At 41.6% G+C, this 14822-nt stretch overlaps 2 protein-coding genes across 3 annotated transcripts; one reads left to right on the top strand and one right to left on the bottom strand.

Moving 5' to 3' along the window:
- On the bottom strand, positions 1-9217 carry LOC119728590 (protein LIAT1-like). Of its 2 annotated transcripts, none has more exons than XM_038200889.1 (2): positions 8926-9217; positions 1-627 (listed from the first exon to the last, which is right to left on the bottom strand). In XM_038200889.1, the coding sequence occupies exons 1-2, from the start codon at positions 9110-9112 to the stop codon at positions 185-187; spliced, it is 630 nt and encodes a 209-aa protein (XP_038056817.1). In that variant the 5' UTR covers positions 9113-9217; the 3' UTR covers positions 1-184. The 2 variants fall into 2 exon arrangements, with proteins under 2 accessions (XP_038056817.1, XP_038056825.1); XM_038200897.1 differs by lacking the exon at positions 8926-9217 and adding an exon at positions 1485-3981.
- Positions 9218-10285: 1068 nt separating this feature from the next.
- LOC119728582 (exonuclease V-like) lies at positions 10286-13392 on the top strand. The gene is made up of 2 exons (XM_038200878.1): positions 10286-11787; positions 12607-13392. The coding sequence occupies exons 1-2, from the start codon at positions 11220-11222 to the stop codon at positions 13368-13370; spliced, it is 1332 nt and encodes a 443-aa protein (XP_038056806.1). The 5' UTR covers positions 10286-11219; the 3' UTR covers positions 13371-13392.
- The last annotated feature ends 1430 nt before the right edge of the window (positions 13393-14822 follow it).

Below are 14822 nucleotides of genomic sequence, written 5' to 3'. Positions count from 1 at the left end.
AAAGCCAACGACGCAGCAATGGTAGGTCAAACACCCTCATAACGATATGCTGCTCCATGAGAAGGGCGCCCTCAACAGGTAGTGCACATACCAGTTGCTGGGTGAATTCTGGCTGACACGGCCTACAACTGACCCCAAATCAGCCACAAATCCTGACAGTAGGCTGTAGGACAAGAGACTGACGTCACCGGTCATCACATGCAGCAATCTCCTTGGCAAAGCTGAGCACGCTCTCTTTGTCCTGCCGCTTGCGCAGCGACTCGGCCAGGTAGCGCTTGCGCCGGTTGATCTTGTAGATCCGGATGCGCTCGGCCTCCTGCTCGGGATCCGAGCAGACATTGTCCCACCGCAGGCTCTCGTCGATCTTGGCCGTGGTCTCGCTCAAATCCGACTCAAACGAGGACTGTGAAGTCCGACTCTTTAAGGTGCCGACGGACTCCTGACTTGTCTTTCTGGGTCCGACACCTTTATTCTCATCCCCGTCGCCACTGTTGCTCCTCCGTGTACCCCTGGCTGGTGCTGAGGTGGAGCCGTTGGAGGTGATGCTGGTCAGGCTGAGTTTGGCACTGGTTTCTTTAGTCCTGGGCTCCGCAGAGAGGTTTGAGTGCTTCTTAGATTGTCGTTTTGCTGTGCCGTATAAAAGAGAAAAGTAGCAACACAAGTTGAGTGAAAAGAAGTTCATTTTAATTGCACCATATCTTGTATGGTCAGTTTCAAACGACTTCCAGAGCAACTGCAAGAACCCTAGAAACGTTGAATAAGGGAATAAATATATGCTTACATGTCCGCTTAAGACTGGCTCGGGAATGGATGCTGACAGAGATATTATCGGCGACCAGGCCCTGAGCAGGTCTTAAAAAGACTTGTTAAATACTGGCCAAGCATATATTTACTCCATGGATTCATAAATACCTTTTCAGACAAAAAGTCAAAACAAGTCAAAAATTACAAACTTGAAAGAATTTGTTTAACAATTTTACTTCATGTTTTTTAAACACCCCTCTAGCTATGTTATGGTATGCACCTCTCGTGAGTAGCCGTAAACAACTCCTTATATGGAGATTGGCATGCTATGGATATGCCAGTGAAAACTTCTCAGCTGATGCTCGTCCAGAGTGATTTCAGCGAGTGAAATGAAACCTGTTTCGATTTTCAATGTAGCTTGATTTTCATTTTGAAAATTCCCACAATTAGCATTCAAAACCTTTCTTTTTCATTGTCTAAGAAGTAACTAAGTAATTTGTAAAGTTGGTTATGGGTCCCCTATCTCATAATCTGGAACCGGTTTCTACGTTTTAACATCTGTGGTGGGTTACTCGGGTAACCAGTTCTGATGCACAGCCCTCAGCTCAGCAGTCAGCACTATTTTTGTTGCCAAACAACTCCTTGAAATTTGCTCCATGATATTTGCTACATTATTCAGGACGAGAAACAGCTTTCCAACAGATATAAGCATTATTGTCCCCCCCCCCCCAAGTACCTACCCACTCTAGGAGAGGGGTCAGAGCACACCCTCCCCTCCGGCCCCACCTTGGGAGCAAGCTGATCAAGCTTGGGCAGGTGGTAGGGCTTCCGTGGGCCTGCTGTGGGCCTGCCGCTAGCCCCCCTGGGCCGTAGGGTACGTGAAACAATGCTGGCCATGGGCACTGTGTCAGTCAAACATTCACTGCCTCATAATATTACTAAAGTTCTCATCAATCAAAATATCCTCACATAAACAGTAAGAGTTTCCACATTTTGACAACTGCAAATCCACTGGTGGTCTGCAAACTGTAGTCACTCCAGAGGTTTCAAGTAGAACTTTCCAGTAAAGAACTGTGCATTAAATACACCAGCAATTCGTGTTTCGCTTCACTGTCAGTTGTACAAATATTATACAGGCACTTCAGCGTCAATATTTAGGAAGCACTTGAAGCCATCTGACACTGTTCTGACTGTCCTGTTTGTTTTCGACCGAGTATCTTCTGCGGAGTGGAAGCCTGTATAGTTGGACAAACTGCACCCTGTTAACCCACAGACCCTTCACACAAAATGTTTGTGGATGGCTGTAGTTTTGGACAAATACATGTAGAGTCTTCTGGGTTTGATGTGTACATTGTAGGCTGCAGACTATTACTTGCAAATGTTACAAGAAAACCTGATGTGTTCATGTCGTTTCTTGCTGTCTACAATGATCTCGTGTTACAAAGCAGACTTCCACTGTGCACATGTGTGTGCCTTAAAACTTCGAACATTCTGTTTCGCATTTACGTTTGATAAACTTGAAACATGAATACAGTGTAACTCATGCAGTCAATAACATCTCAATATCACCTTTGAGGACTCTCAACTTCCCCACCACATCAGATCACAGGGATAATTCCACTTTCTAAAGCTTTTGGTTTCAACTGGAAATGCAAGCAGACCATAAACAAAATGTAGGGGTCTGTGCTTGGCAGTAATCCAAGGAAATAACTTCGATTTTTCATCAATCAAGTAACAGTCTTCTGAAATTTTTCTTCGATGAGAGCCAAAACTCTTTATCAAGAACTTCAATAGAGTTATCTTTTTTTTTAAATCCAGAGGAAACAATCAAGCCATCTTTCTCACAGCAACCAGTGCCAAGAAAACCTCTGGTATCCTCTGACGACAAGTATCGTAGGCCTAACAGCCTTCAAATATGTTTTCTCTGATGAGAGCCAACACTCTTTATCAAGAACTTCAATAGAGTTATCTTTTTTTTAAATCCAGAGGAAACAATCACGCCATCTTTCTCACAGCAACCAGTGCCAAGAAAAGCTCTGGTATCCCCTGACGACAACTTCAGATTGTGTCCAGGTGTTGACGGCTCGCTTGGCAATGAATCACTTGTGATTAAACTTCAATCAAAGTTGCAGGCCTCTTTAAACTTTGACATCAAGTTGAGAATTTCTAAACTTTTTCCACCAGGGACTTCTCCAGAGTATCCATTTCCTTGGAGTATTTTGTCAGAAAGAGAACTGATTAATTGTTACCGAGAAGAGGATTGTAATAAATCCTTGACGCTGGCAGCGGACAGTAACCTGTCCGTGAGGCTGCGTTCACCAAACTCTCCTCCCACAGATTTCAGAAAATTCGCCAAAGCATCCAAGAAAACTTGATCTGGCTCAGTTGCTGCTGCAGACAAGCTTCCCGGGAGATCAACTTGGACTTTAGTTGAAGCCACAGAAAACATACACCAGCGAACTCCCAGAAGTTTCCCTGCGGGCATCATCATACCATCCACCAATCTGTGTACTCTTGTTGTGCAGCAGCCTTCTCTTGCTATTAGGGCTGAAAGTGGCCTGAACAATAGCCAACGATATCAATGATGGTGGTCGGCAATTGCAGGGCTTGAAGGGCCAGCAATTCATTTTAAGTGGGGGGTGTTACGCAACTTGAGCTATAAGCTGATTACGGGCCGGCGAAACTGTGTACGGTTTCCCTTGGAGATCTGGTTGTGTCCACTGAAAAGAGGCTGTCACCTCTGTGCCAAACTATCAATTCAGAAACCTTGTATAAGACCAAAGTGTGAAATATTGAATGATTGTTCAGTCATTTGAAACTTGTCTGGCATTGCTAGTGTGTTCATTGACAGTTAAAATCAATACTTTATGAATTGTTAACAGAGTTTTGGCTTCCCGCGAAGGGTAACTTGCGATGCTTAGTCCTTGACGTGGTGGGATTAAATGGAGCGGACTCAATTAATGATCCTTGGTTTGAAGGACCAAAAGTTTAGGATTAACTGGTTCTCCCTGTTGTTCAGGGACAGTGAATAATCCCCCATAATCCAGATAAATATTAAGGAGTGCCCAAAAGTGATGCCCTGTGAAGTGAATTTAGAACTGCTTAACATGGGGACTTTAAGGGAGTCCTATTCAAGGGATTGATAATATTTGCACGTACAGGATTCTGATGTGACAACAAGAAATTCATTGGGAAGAAAGTGTTTTGTATTGAGATCTTTTCCAAGCGTTTCTTGGTGGTCAGGCAGGGATGAATCTGATATACATGTAAGGCCAAAAAAAAAAAAATAGTCGGTCTCTGGTCAGATCGAAGTTCCGGAATTGATGCGGCGACGCGTTTTTTTTTTTTTTGTGGTGGTTTTTTTTTTTTCAAGCTTGTATTGTACAGACAAGGTGGGTACTATTTTGCTTTTTTGTGTCCTCATACATTGGTGTCCTCCATAATTTGCCTTGGTGCCCTTTATCATTTGCCTTGGTGCAATTTCCCCATTCCTTGGTGCTCCTTGGTACAAAAATTTGAGGAGGCGCAGCAATAGAGGGCGCTGTTGTAGCTTCCGTGTTAATTTAAAGAAGAAAAAAATAGTTGACGCGCATGATTAAAATCGACGCGCGCGCTGACCAGAGACTGAGAATTTTTTTTTTTTGGGCCTAACTGGGAATTTCTTGTAACAGTTATAAGTTATAAATAAATTTTTCAACAAGAAGCGTTACATAACATGTAGTTTGTGGTTTTACAAAAGCAAAAAAATAGAGAATGGGTTACGTAATATCTGGTCTTGTTTTGCAGTTGCATCGGAGTGGGGACTGCACCTCTCACCTTCATACTATATTGCCCCCCCCCCCCCTCACTAAAAGATCCCTGCATTTTAAAGCCTATCCCCACATCAGTTTTGGACACGTCATTTGTGCGTGAATTATTCTTTTAAAATGTATAGACTGTGTGGTCGTAGGTTTCATCTAGGGCTGTGCATCGGAACCGGGTACCCGAGTACCCAAACCGTTCATGTCAGGAACCGGTTCCAGATTATGGGATCGGGTACCCGTAACCAACTATACAAATTACTTACATCTACATGTAGTTACTTCTCAGACAATGAAAAAGGAAGGTTTTGAAGTCATTTGTGAGGGATTTTCAAAACGAAAACCGGGCCACATGGGCAAACAAAACATTTCACACTCATGACGTTCCCGAAAGCTGCAATTTACACCGTAAAGCTTTAAAGCTCACTGAACACACTTATGTCTTGTTGTATTGATACGCCGAGGCTGATGTGATAGTATTATCGTGCAGACCTTTGTAAAACATCCCAATGTTCAGCACCTTCCAAGATTTGAATTTTGGCATGTTTGGCGTTGGGTTTTTCTTTAACGGGTTCCCGGGTACCCGTGGTTTTTTTCCATCGGGTACCCGGTTCCTGTACTACCCGTAAATGCACACCCCTAGTTTCATCATAATGGAAAAAACTACCAGAGTTGTAATGACTCGAGTCCATGACTCGACTCGAGTCTGACTCGAGTCACAATTTTTGGTGACTCGACTCGACTCGAGTCACTGCGAGCAAATGACTCGGCTCGACTCGAGTCCCTCATCAGAAGACTCGACTCGACTCGAGCGAAGGCCAATAAGACTCGAGTCCCCAAAATAAAAGCACAACTTTGCGAAAAGTATTTGCAATGACTTACGGTGCAAAATTATGCTCACTTCGCTTTGCGAATGGCAGTCATGTATAAATATACAACGTGTCACAGACTCCCACCTCATGGTTCTAGAAAGGACAAAATACTATCCAGGAACCAGAGTGTGAAACACATTTCTAATTCGCTGTTTCATCATTGGCTTTGGGCGATTTCTTATAAAGCTCTTGGATTCAAACGCTGGCTAAACTTATGGCCTCCTTTTATACATTTAGGTATATAGTGTTCAAATAATCGTGACTCGAATTGACTCGAGCTAAATATTTGACTCGACTCGACTCGACCTTTTGACCTATTGACTCGACTCGACTCGAGTCACTTCTTTAAAATGACTCGACTCGAGTCACTTCTTTAAAATGACTCGACTCGACTCGAGTCACAAAAATCAGTGACTCGTTACAACTCTGAAAACTACCCTTGTAAACTTGGGTAAGTCTCCATTCAAATACTGAAATGAATGGACAATACACAAAGAAATGTGTATGTACATGTATGTATGTTCTTACTGTTCATTACTTTGTATTTGGATATCTTCCATTGAGCACTCACTGGTTAGGAAGCATGAATTCGAAAAATAACACACCCAGCAATGATTGCATGTCAACATCAATTTATCCTGGGATTCTAGCCCCACAATCCTGGGTGGTTTCCATTCAAAACTGCTGACAGCATGTCTTTTGACAAATTCTAAACACCCGGATGCAACCCTCAGGCTTAAAACCACAGTGTTGTACAGTTCGCACAAAAAGCAACCAACAAATTTGCTTTGCTGGTCTCTGTTCTTACATTTCTTAATGTTTAAACAGTAAAAGAGTTTCTTGTTACGAGGAAATTCCAAACCACACAAGACTTTGTACAGTGTTTTTCAATTTGTAACATTTGGCATTTCATGTGAAGTAATAAACGAGGAAATCAGTGGATCTGAGGATAAGTTGCATGTTATTGCCTGGTATTTGCAATGTAGCAATCAGAGAAACGGCTGCCCAAGATGTGAGCAAATTTCACAGTTCAGCTGCTTGATGTCAAATACAAAACTGCTGAATCAAAATCCTTAATTTTATTCTAATGCAAAGTTACATTTTATTTTTCTGCATTAGGACTTTCTTTGTAATACATTGTATCAATGAATGACATGTGAACTACATACTGTACATGTAGGCCTACAGAGGCTCTTTGTGTTCCAAATGTGCAAAAGCCTTCAATTAAAGCTAATTATGAACTTTGGAACTTGTGTCAATAAAGTGCCAAAAACCTGTAACTGTAAGCAACATAACAGGCAGCACACAACAAATTGTTATTTTTTTATGTTTTGAACTTTGAAGATCAATTCAATTAGGGCCTATTGAATGTACATATGTAACCTTAGCTCAAATTTGGACTTTTTAAAGTTATTCTCCAGTGTGATCAGTCAACTAACAATCTTTTCCACTGTGAGTTTAATGTAACAACATTGGCAAACATCAAAAAACAAAACTACCAAATAAAAAATAGTCTCAAGCATCCTGTAAAATAATGGCATCCAGTGCACTGCCATTTTCAAGAAAGGAGAAGTTTTGTATCAATTTTCAACGATGGTCAGCCGACCATTGTTCGAAAACTAACTTTCTTTCAAATAGTGCTCCAAATTTACCCAATTAAGTTAGTCCACATTTTGTTTACAATTGGTTAGACATCCATGAACAAGCAAGCTACTCTGGTTCCCTGACCTGACAATTGCCTGGCATCTGTACATTGCTCTGTTTCGTCTGAAGTAGGTTCAGGCATGGTTCAGGGAACCAGACTACAAGAACAAAATTTTGTTCTTGCTTTTCCAGCATCTATCATTTCTATGAACACAAAACTTTTAAACAGGTCAGTGTAACAATACATGTACATTTTCTTACAAGTATGAAAAATACTAACCCCAAAATCCATCCATTTCTGAAAATTACAGCAAAAGCACACGTAGGCCTATACTTTCTTTAATCCTAACGGAACTCAACCCATCAAACCCCAACAGCATGTTTTGTTGGAATCTGTCAGGATGGGTACAGTACCCCTAAACTGACAGTCTTTTACATTGGGTTGCCACACCTCCAGAATCAAAGTCAGAAATGTGTTTGCAGTTTCCCATGGTGTTGGAATTTGCCAGGATTGGTATGGTTCCTAGTAAATCATGCTAGGGAGTTACATGTAGGTTAATACTTCAGAAGGAGATAACATCTGTTTGTAGTTGAGTCGGCAAAATTGTGTGCATTTGGACAACTAATGTGAACACACTTTTGCAAAATGTCATCTCAGAAAGGGCACACTTCTGAATTGTACTAGCTAGGTTTTACTGTCACAAGTGGAAAAACATAAAATCTAGGCATCAGTACAGTCGTTTTCCTAGTTCCGGATCACAATCAGTTCATTCAAGAGAACTCCAGCAGATTTTAAAAAAAGACTTAACGTAAATAATTTTGAAACTTTTGTCTGCAGGTACGTTTTGACACGCACAGACCGAAAACCTTTGACCCATCACAAAATACGTTGTTTAAAATCAATTAACGTGTATGTAGTTGGTTCCTACGGTAAGTGCACGCGCTAACCAGAACTAGGCACATTTGATAGGCGCATTACTTAATTTACTAAAAATATAATCAAATCAACAGGGTAGGCTATACATTTCATTTTATCAATTGGAAACAATGTTGCAACCTGATGTCACTTTTTTCTTCATCATCTTGTCAGTCATTGCAAAAATGTTGAAAACACATAAATCTGGGACTCAGAAACATTCCAATTTTGTTAAAAAATACAAACTGTACAATGAAATTATTCTTGACCCAACTGAAGGAGGAGACCCCTCAACTACGTTGACACTGTATGCAATGATGTGAGCCAGCACTTTGATGATAACACCAAGGCCATGGTGGACAAGAAAGTCTGGAACTAAAGAGTATGATGATGACCCGCCATACATGTAGTCTAGACTTTGTACACAACCAAAGAAGTGGCGTCTGGATGAACATTCTTTCCTGTTTACTGTTAAATTGTATTTTTTAATAACAACATTGGAAAGAATGTTGCAACCTGACGCTACTTCAGCGGCTGTGCCTGTGTACAAAGTCTATGGAGGGTCAAGAATTTTTTTAAAGTATTTCCTAACAAAATTGGAAAAATTCTCAGTCACAGATTCATGTCTTTTTATCGTAATTTTTGCAATGACTGACCTTCACTAAGATGATATATGAAGAAAAAAGCAGCGTCAGGTTGCAACATTCTTTCCACAATATTATTAAACAAACAGTTTTACCTTTTCAAAAACCCTTAAATTTAAAATGAGTTTCAATTAGGCCCTAAACCCCCAAAGTTTCTCGCTGAGTCACTCTAAAAAACAATGAACATTAGGCCTACTTCAATTTATCAATCAATTACTTTATTCTATGCAACAAAACAAACCTAAGTGGCCTCTGACTCTAAGCAGAGATGTCAAATCCATGCGAAGTTACAAAGAAACACTTACCTAACTCCAGCGCGCTGTCCGAGTTTGTCTCGTCGGGGCTGGACGACTTGAACCCCGGGTGTTGTTTACCAGACGCCCGCTTCCGTTCGGCGTCTCGGTCTTTTTGCTTCGCTTTCCTTTTTTTCTTTGACGACTTTTTCTGCTTGTCCCCGGACAGTTTTCTGGCAGATGACTGTTTTTCATCCATACTTATACCATAAATTTCACAAATCTATGCTATATGAGTCAGCAAAAGTGCTCTTCTTCTATAAAATAATGCGACAAAACTGAACGAAAACGGCAGCATCGTTACATATCTATGTTGTGCCCATTCTTGAAAATCACGCATTCTCGAGAATGGGCATGCACATTCTTGAGAATGTGCAACTGGATCCTTGCTCAATCTTGGCAAAAAATAACTCTTCCAGATTGAGCGCACATTCTTGAGAATGCGCGACAAGATAACGGTCTTGTCGATGCCGAGCACCGGCTGCGCTTGGCAAGTCTAGCTAAATCCTCGTTCACTGATTCTCAATAATTATACTGTTGCAACGCAAAGCGCTGAAAAGTACATGTAGAGTGGATATGATAAGTAAAGGCGTATTGATATGGGGGGGGGGGGGACCGGGAAAATATAAGAGACATAATAATACTAGTGCAAAGAATTCTGATTTTTGGGATAATAAAAGCGGGGGGGGGGGGGGGACGTAAGAATGAAAAATGTGAAGAATGAGAATGAATACTGCGACATCCCATAGTGCTATAGTGCCACCAATTTATTGTTCACATCCCACCATAACGTCGCAGAGCTGGATTCCTATCTAGTCAAAAGAGCAATTTTGGCAGCTTCTGGACATCGTTTTTTTTTCGTGGCACGCATATGATACATGCAGGGACTTGTAACTTGTCTAGCCTAAACAAAGCACTTCCCAGACTAGTTCCCAGTCCTCCGTTATTACAAAACTTCCCATAGTGGGCAGAAAAAAGCAATAATAACAGGTTTAATTTGATTCAAATTATCGTAGTTATACGAGTACAGAAGCATAGCACATTTTCTTTCCTCTTTATATGAATTATTTCCCTTTTAACCGCTATACAATTCATTTAACATAATTATGTCGTGCAATGTTTGTTAAGATTGGGCAAAATTCATAAATTGTGCACGTGATATTCCCACCCAATCTTAAGAATGAGCGCTCATTCTTAAGAACGCGTGCTCGTTCTTAAGAATGGGCGCTCATTCTTAAGAATGCGCGCCCATTCTCGAGAATGTGCATGCCCATTCTCGAGAATGCGTGATTTTCAAGAATGGGCACAACATCTCCAAGGAGAAAAACGCTCGTTTATTATGTGACCTTTGACCCCCATATCGATTGGGAAGCAGCCGATGCACTTCAATGCTAAACGGTATAACCCAGCGCCGCTAACTAATATAGGGCGCACGATTCTGGTTATTGTAACCCTAAAAGGAGAATATTCGTTCCTTTTAATGGTAGTGAGGAATATTCGCTGTGTTTCCCTTTATTTCTACTGTCATGAACATATATTATTGCCATTAAAATTTAATATTTAGCGGATGAATACGGTATAAATTACAGCTATATCTTTCGCGGGAAATATCAATCAACAAACACCCGTACCCGGAAGCAGTGGACTAGCGAAACACGAACAATTTCCGAATTTTCGTGCAATGTTTCGCTGTTATTTAGTTGGGAAATGAACCAGATGGAAGATTTACGAGGATATCTGAAAACCGACATTATGATCAGCAACTATGAGTAGAAGACTGTAAAATTTGAACATGTCTGCTGGCCGGAAAATTGTTGACAAAGAAACCAACCTGAACATAAACAGCTGTTGTTCGGAATCGATGTTGCCACCCAACGTGCCCAAGGCAAAACGATTCAAGCCCAACACAGACCACCACGTGAAGGAAGAGGTTGAAAGTGATGGATTGAAGAATGATGTGGTGTGTGAGGGCATGATCATCCAGCAATCTTTCCAGCCTTAAAAAAAGCCTAGAAATTTGGAGATTTTCATTTTGTTATTTTTGTACCACATTTTTGGTAGTCTGTTGTTGGCAGACTGTTTTGACTTTTTTGAGGGATGTGAAAAAAGTGAGCTCACACTCACAGTCACTCACCTTTTTTCTATCATGTCTATGGTATATCACTGAGCAGACATCTTTTTCAAATTTGACAAAACATCTGGTCACGCGAACTGCCAACTCTTACAATTTACAAACCAACATAAATCGTAACCCACATCAAATTAACCCACCGTTTGAATCTCATCAAATCAGTTGTGCTTCGATCATGGATGATGCACATGACGAATTCGCTTTCGGGTCTCAAGATGATGCCTTGCTTCATCGGGCTTTGGATGCCTTTGACACGTTTGAGGCAACAGAAGCTGCAGTTTCAATGGATGTCGAAGATAAAGAAGATTCCCAAGAATCGATAACTGAGAGCCAGAACAGAGCTCTGCACGAGGCCTACGAAGCATTTGAGCAAACTTCAGTGGCTGGTGGTGCAACTGTTAACAATTCTAATCCGGTCTTCAAAGGTTTGAGCAATGAAGCCTCATCTACTTCTGGTCTCACCATCAGTAGCCCTAAAACTGACAAATCTGAACGTTCCTCTTCACTGCCCTATGAGTTGAATGCTCGCAGCAAGGAAAGTTTGCGACTTGGAAACACCTACTTGACCGTGTCTAATCTGGTTGCCCAGTTATGGTGCGAACAGCAGATGGTCTACAACTTCTGGAAGCCCGACTTGGAATTCATCGTGGAGACCACACCAGCCATGCCTGCCAAGCATAAAGCTGCAGTCAAGGCAGTAGTGGCTGCTGCCAGTGGGGGGAACAAAATTCATGAAAAGCGAGGTGGGTTTGTTGCGCCGAGGTGTTAAAAGCATCACCCGAGTGTAGCATTGCTCCGATCTCAACTATGACTGGGATGATCCCAATTATAGCTACAGTCATGGGTGGCTTGTGCGTAAAGCGCTCGCCTCTCACCAAGGTGACCACCATGACCACAGTTCGAATCCTGGCTGCGGATCGCATATGAGTTAGTAGAGTTGTGCGTTGGTTCTCTCCTGTGCCACGAGGGTTTTTCTCCGGGCCCTCCGGTTTTCCTCCCTCCGGAAAAATCAAACACTTTCGATCTCAGGCTGTGCTCCGTGGTCATGGGTCGATGTGGCCGGCAGCCATAGGCGCCTTCACGTGCCAGAGGCCCGACCACGTTGTAGCCGCGTCCTTCGCAATTCAGCATACCAGCTGCGAGTAAGGATGATTAGCCTCCCAAATTATTATTACAGTCGTCCAAGTATAGGTTGGAGTATACATGTACATATGTAGTTGGGGCAAAAGCTATAGGTACATGGTCATGGGTGTAAATTACCACAGGATAGTTGCCTTCAAGAATGTTTTGCCTTCACTGGGCCCAGACCAATAGAATTCAGCAGTGAGCTGTCATTTTTTGACCCCATTGAACAGAAAAGAGGACAAAGATCTTTTTGCTAGATTTGACTTTGTTGGCTCAACATACTTATCACTTCATTTGCAATTGGGATAATACTGCTGGATTCAGCAGGCTTAAAGAGTTGTATATAGTTAAGTCACTGTAAATTGCTTAACATTTGTAAAATTTGTAAAATGAATATGAATGCATTGCTTTCTTACATCTTTCATTTCCAATTGCAGATCGTGAAGTGAATAAGTATGTTCCAGTCAAAGCCAAGACTCGTGAGGACAGGTACAGCATTAGGCTCATCAATATTATCGTTTCCTTGAGGGGACTGCTTCTGTGTGGGGAACCCTGTGCGAGAGAGATACCTATCTTTGGGATGCCCCTTGGCCACCAGTTCCTAGTTGTTGGCACAATCGATGAGTTAAGATTTGACAGTCACGGCCGGTTTGAGCTGGTGGAGTTTAAGACAAGGGGGGATCTGTCGAGGCCTATACGTCGACAGCAGATGCAAGCCTACAAGATGCAGATGATGTTGTACAAACAGATGCTGGACGACCTGGTGAGGGGGCGCGTTGACGGCCGGGAGGTCCTGAGGTCGCTTAGAATGGATCCCGATCAGGTCCTGATTGATGAACTGCTTCCTTATGTGAGAGCGCTAGGAGATGGTCTCAGAACAAGCATTACACTCGGTGAGCTGATGACCATTGTGCTGCAGCAGTTTGAGTTCCTTTCGCACGTGGAAGTTCTCACACTGGAGTTCAGCGGCCGGGATAACAGCGCGACAGTCGCCAAGGAGACGGTAGAATTTGATGCTGATTGGCTGCGGCAGCGACTCGACCACTGCCGGGCGTACTGGACAGAGGAACGGGAAGTGGAAGGGGTCGACATTGAAGACACTTGGAAGTGCAGGATTTGCGCATTCTACGACACGTGCCAGTGGAGGCAAAAGATGAATGAGATTTGTGCACAGAAAAACACGGTTGGAAAGATTAAATGAAAATAAGAAGTACAAGGCCTTGCGAGGGACAATATAAGGCAAGGCCTTATGAGGGACAACAGACTTTCCATCCTAATTTATAAGTGGTGATTGGTGAATATTTTTATACCCCAGTGGATATGAGCATTGTTTGTTTGATGTAATACAGGGGTCTTTTGCACTCTATATTTTAAAGTGTTTTTTCTACAAATGCGTTTAGCACAATATTTTAATAAGATAAATAATGCATCAAAATTTGGGCATTCTTTTCAAAGTCTTTGTTAAAACAAAACTGATACAGTATCGGGGGGGGGGGGGGGGGAATGGTTACAATTTTGCGGCACAAAATTTACAAGTACTCCATCCATAGTCAATACTCTGCAAAGCAATGTTTTAAAAAATTCCACATGACAAAGACAAGCTTTAGAGAATAAGTGTCGCAAACTTTTATTATAATTTAGATTTTAGGAAGACTTTTATACTGACATCTTGTTAACTATGAATAACAAAATATTTTTCTACAACCTCGTGCACAAAAGACATGATCTGTTTATAGACATTCATTTGAATATTTAATGGATTTCCAAGTCTTCATACATAGTTACAGACAGGGCTCTGGAGTGCTCTGAAACGTGCAAAACTAAATCAGGCCCACTTTACTCAAAGTTTAGCCAGCAAATTTCTCCAAAAATTCCACTGGGGCGAAGAAAATGTCCTCAGTATTTCACCAAGCAAGTTTGCAGACTCAATTCAATTTTTAAAGGAGACTTTTCTTCAATATTTTGCACATGAGAGGGAAGTCAAGTGATTCCAAAATGGGGCTAAAGACTAGACTGGTACATGTCCTACCATGGTACAACTATTTGGAAAGACTGTCCTCTTCATTCAGTTTCAATAGTCTGGTGGGTTGACTAAGGAGAAATGTGTAGTAAACTGAGACTAGTTCCCCTTTCATGTCACATGTTTCTTGAATTCTTTTGGCATGGTTGATTGATGCAGTACTGAAGCTGTGTTGGACTGGTTGTTTTAGGTGCCAGTCTATTTTCTTATTTTGCATGTTTTCAATACCTTAAGTTTTGGGACTCTCATACACAGTATTGAGAGTCCCAAATTTTCGGACTAACATTGTTACAGCACACGATTGCTTCACATAAATGGGATATTAGTGTTCCTGTTTCCACAGGGTCAATCATGCATTCAAGACATAAGACAGAATGTTTAAGAACACTCTTGGTCCGTGTTGTATTGGAACACATTTTAGATGTACATGTATTTCTTATCATTGTTATTTCTCAGGATGCAAATTATCTCAGGATATGTGATACCATACAATGTAACTAAAATGAACGTGTATATTTTGTAAACTTCATATAACTGGCTTTGTTAATGTAAAACATTACCAATTATCATTTTAAAATGTTGAAAACTGGCTAGGTTCTTTAAAGCCAACTTGTAAACTAGTCCCTCACCAGT

Source organism: Patiria miniata, unplaced genomic scaffold, assembly GCF_015706575.1.
Source record: "Patiria miniata isolate m_02_andy unplaced genomic scaffold, ASM1570657v1 HiC_scaffold_1, whole genome shotgun sequence".
NCBI lineage: Eukaryota > Metazoa > Echinodermata > Asteroidea > Valvatida > Asterinidae > Patiria > Patiria miniata.
Note: the sequence above shows the minus strand (reverse complement) of the source record. Positions and strands in the feature narration are given on the sequence as shown.

What these genes read in the sequence shown, in the direction of transcription:
- LOC119728590 (XM_038200889.1), bottom strand. Translation starts at nt 9,112, where the DNA reads ATGGATGAAAAACAGTCATCTGCCAGAAAACTGTCCGGGGACAAGCAG. An exon ending in GGACAGCGCGCTGGAGTTAG is followed by an intron (nt 628 to 8,925) that starts GTAAGTGTTTCT and finishes TATACGGCACAG; the next exon opens with CAAAACGACAATCTAAGAAG.
- LOC119728582 (XM_038200878.1), top strand. Translation starts at nt 11,220, where the DNA reads ATGGATGATGCACATGACGAATTCGCTTTCGGGTCTCAAGATGATGCC. An exon ending in CAAAATTCATGAAAAGCGAG is followed by an intron (nt 11,788 to 12,606) that starts GTGGGTTTGTTG and finishes TTCCAATTGCAG; the next exon opens with ATCGTGAAGTGAATAAGTAT.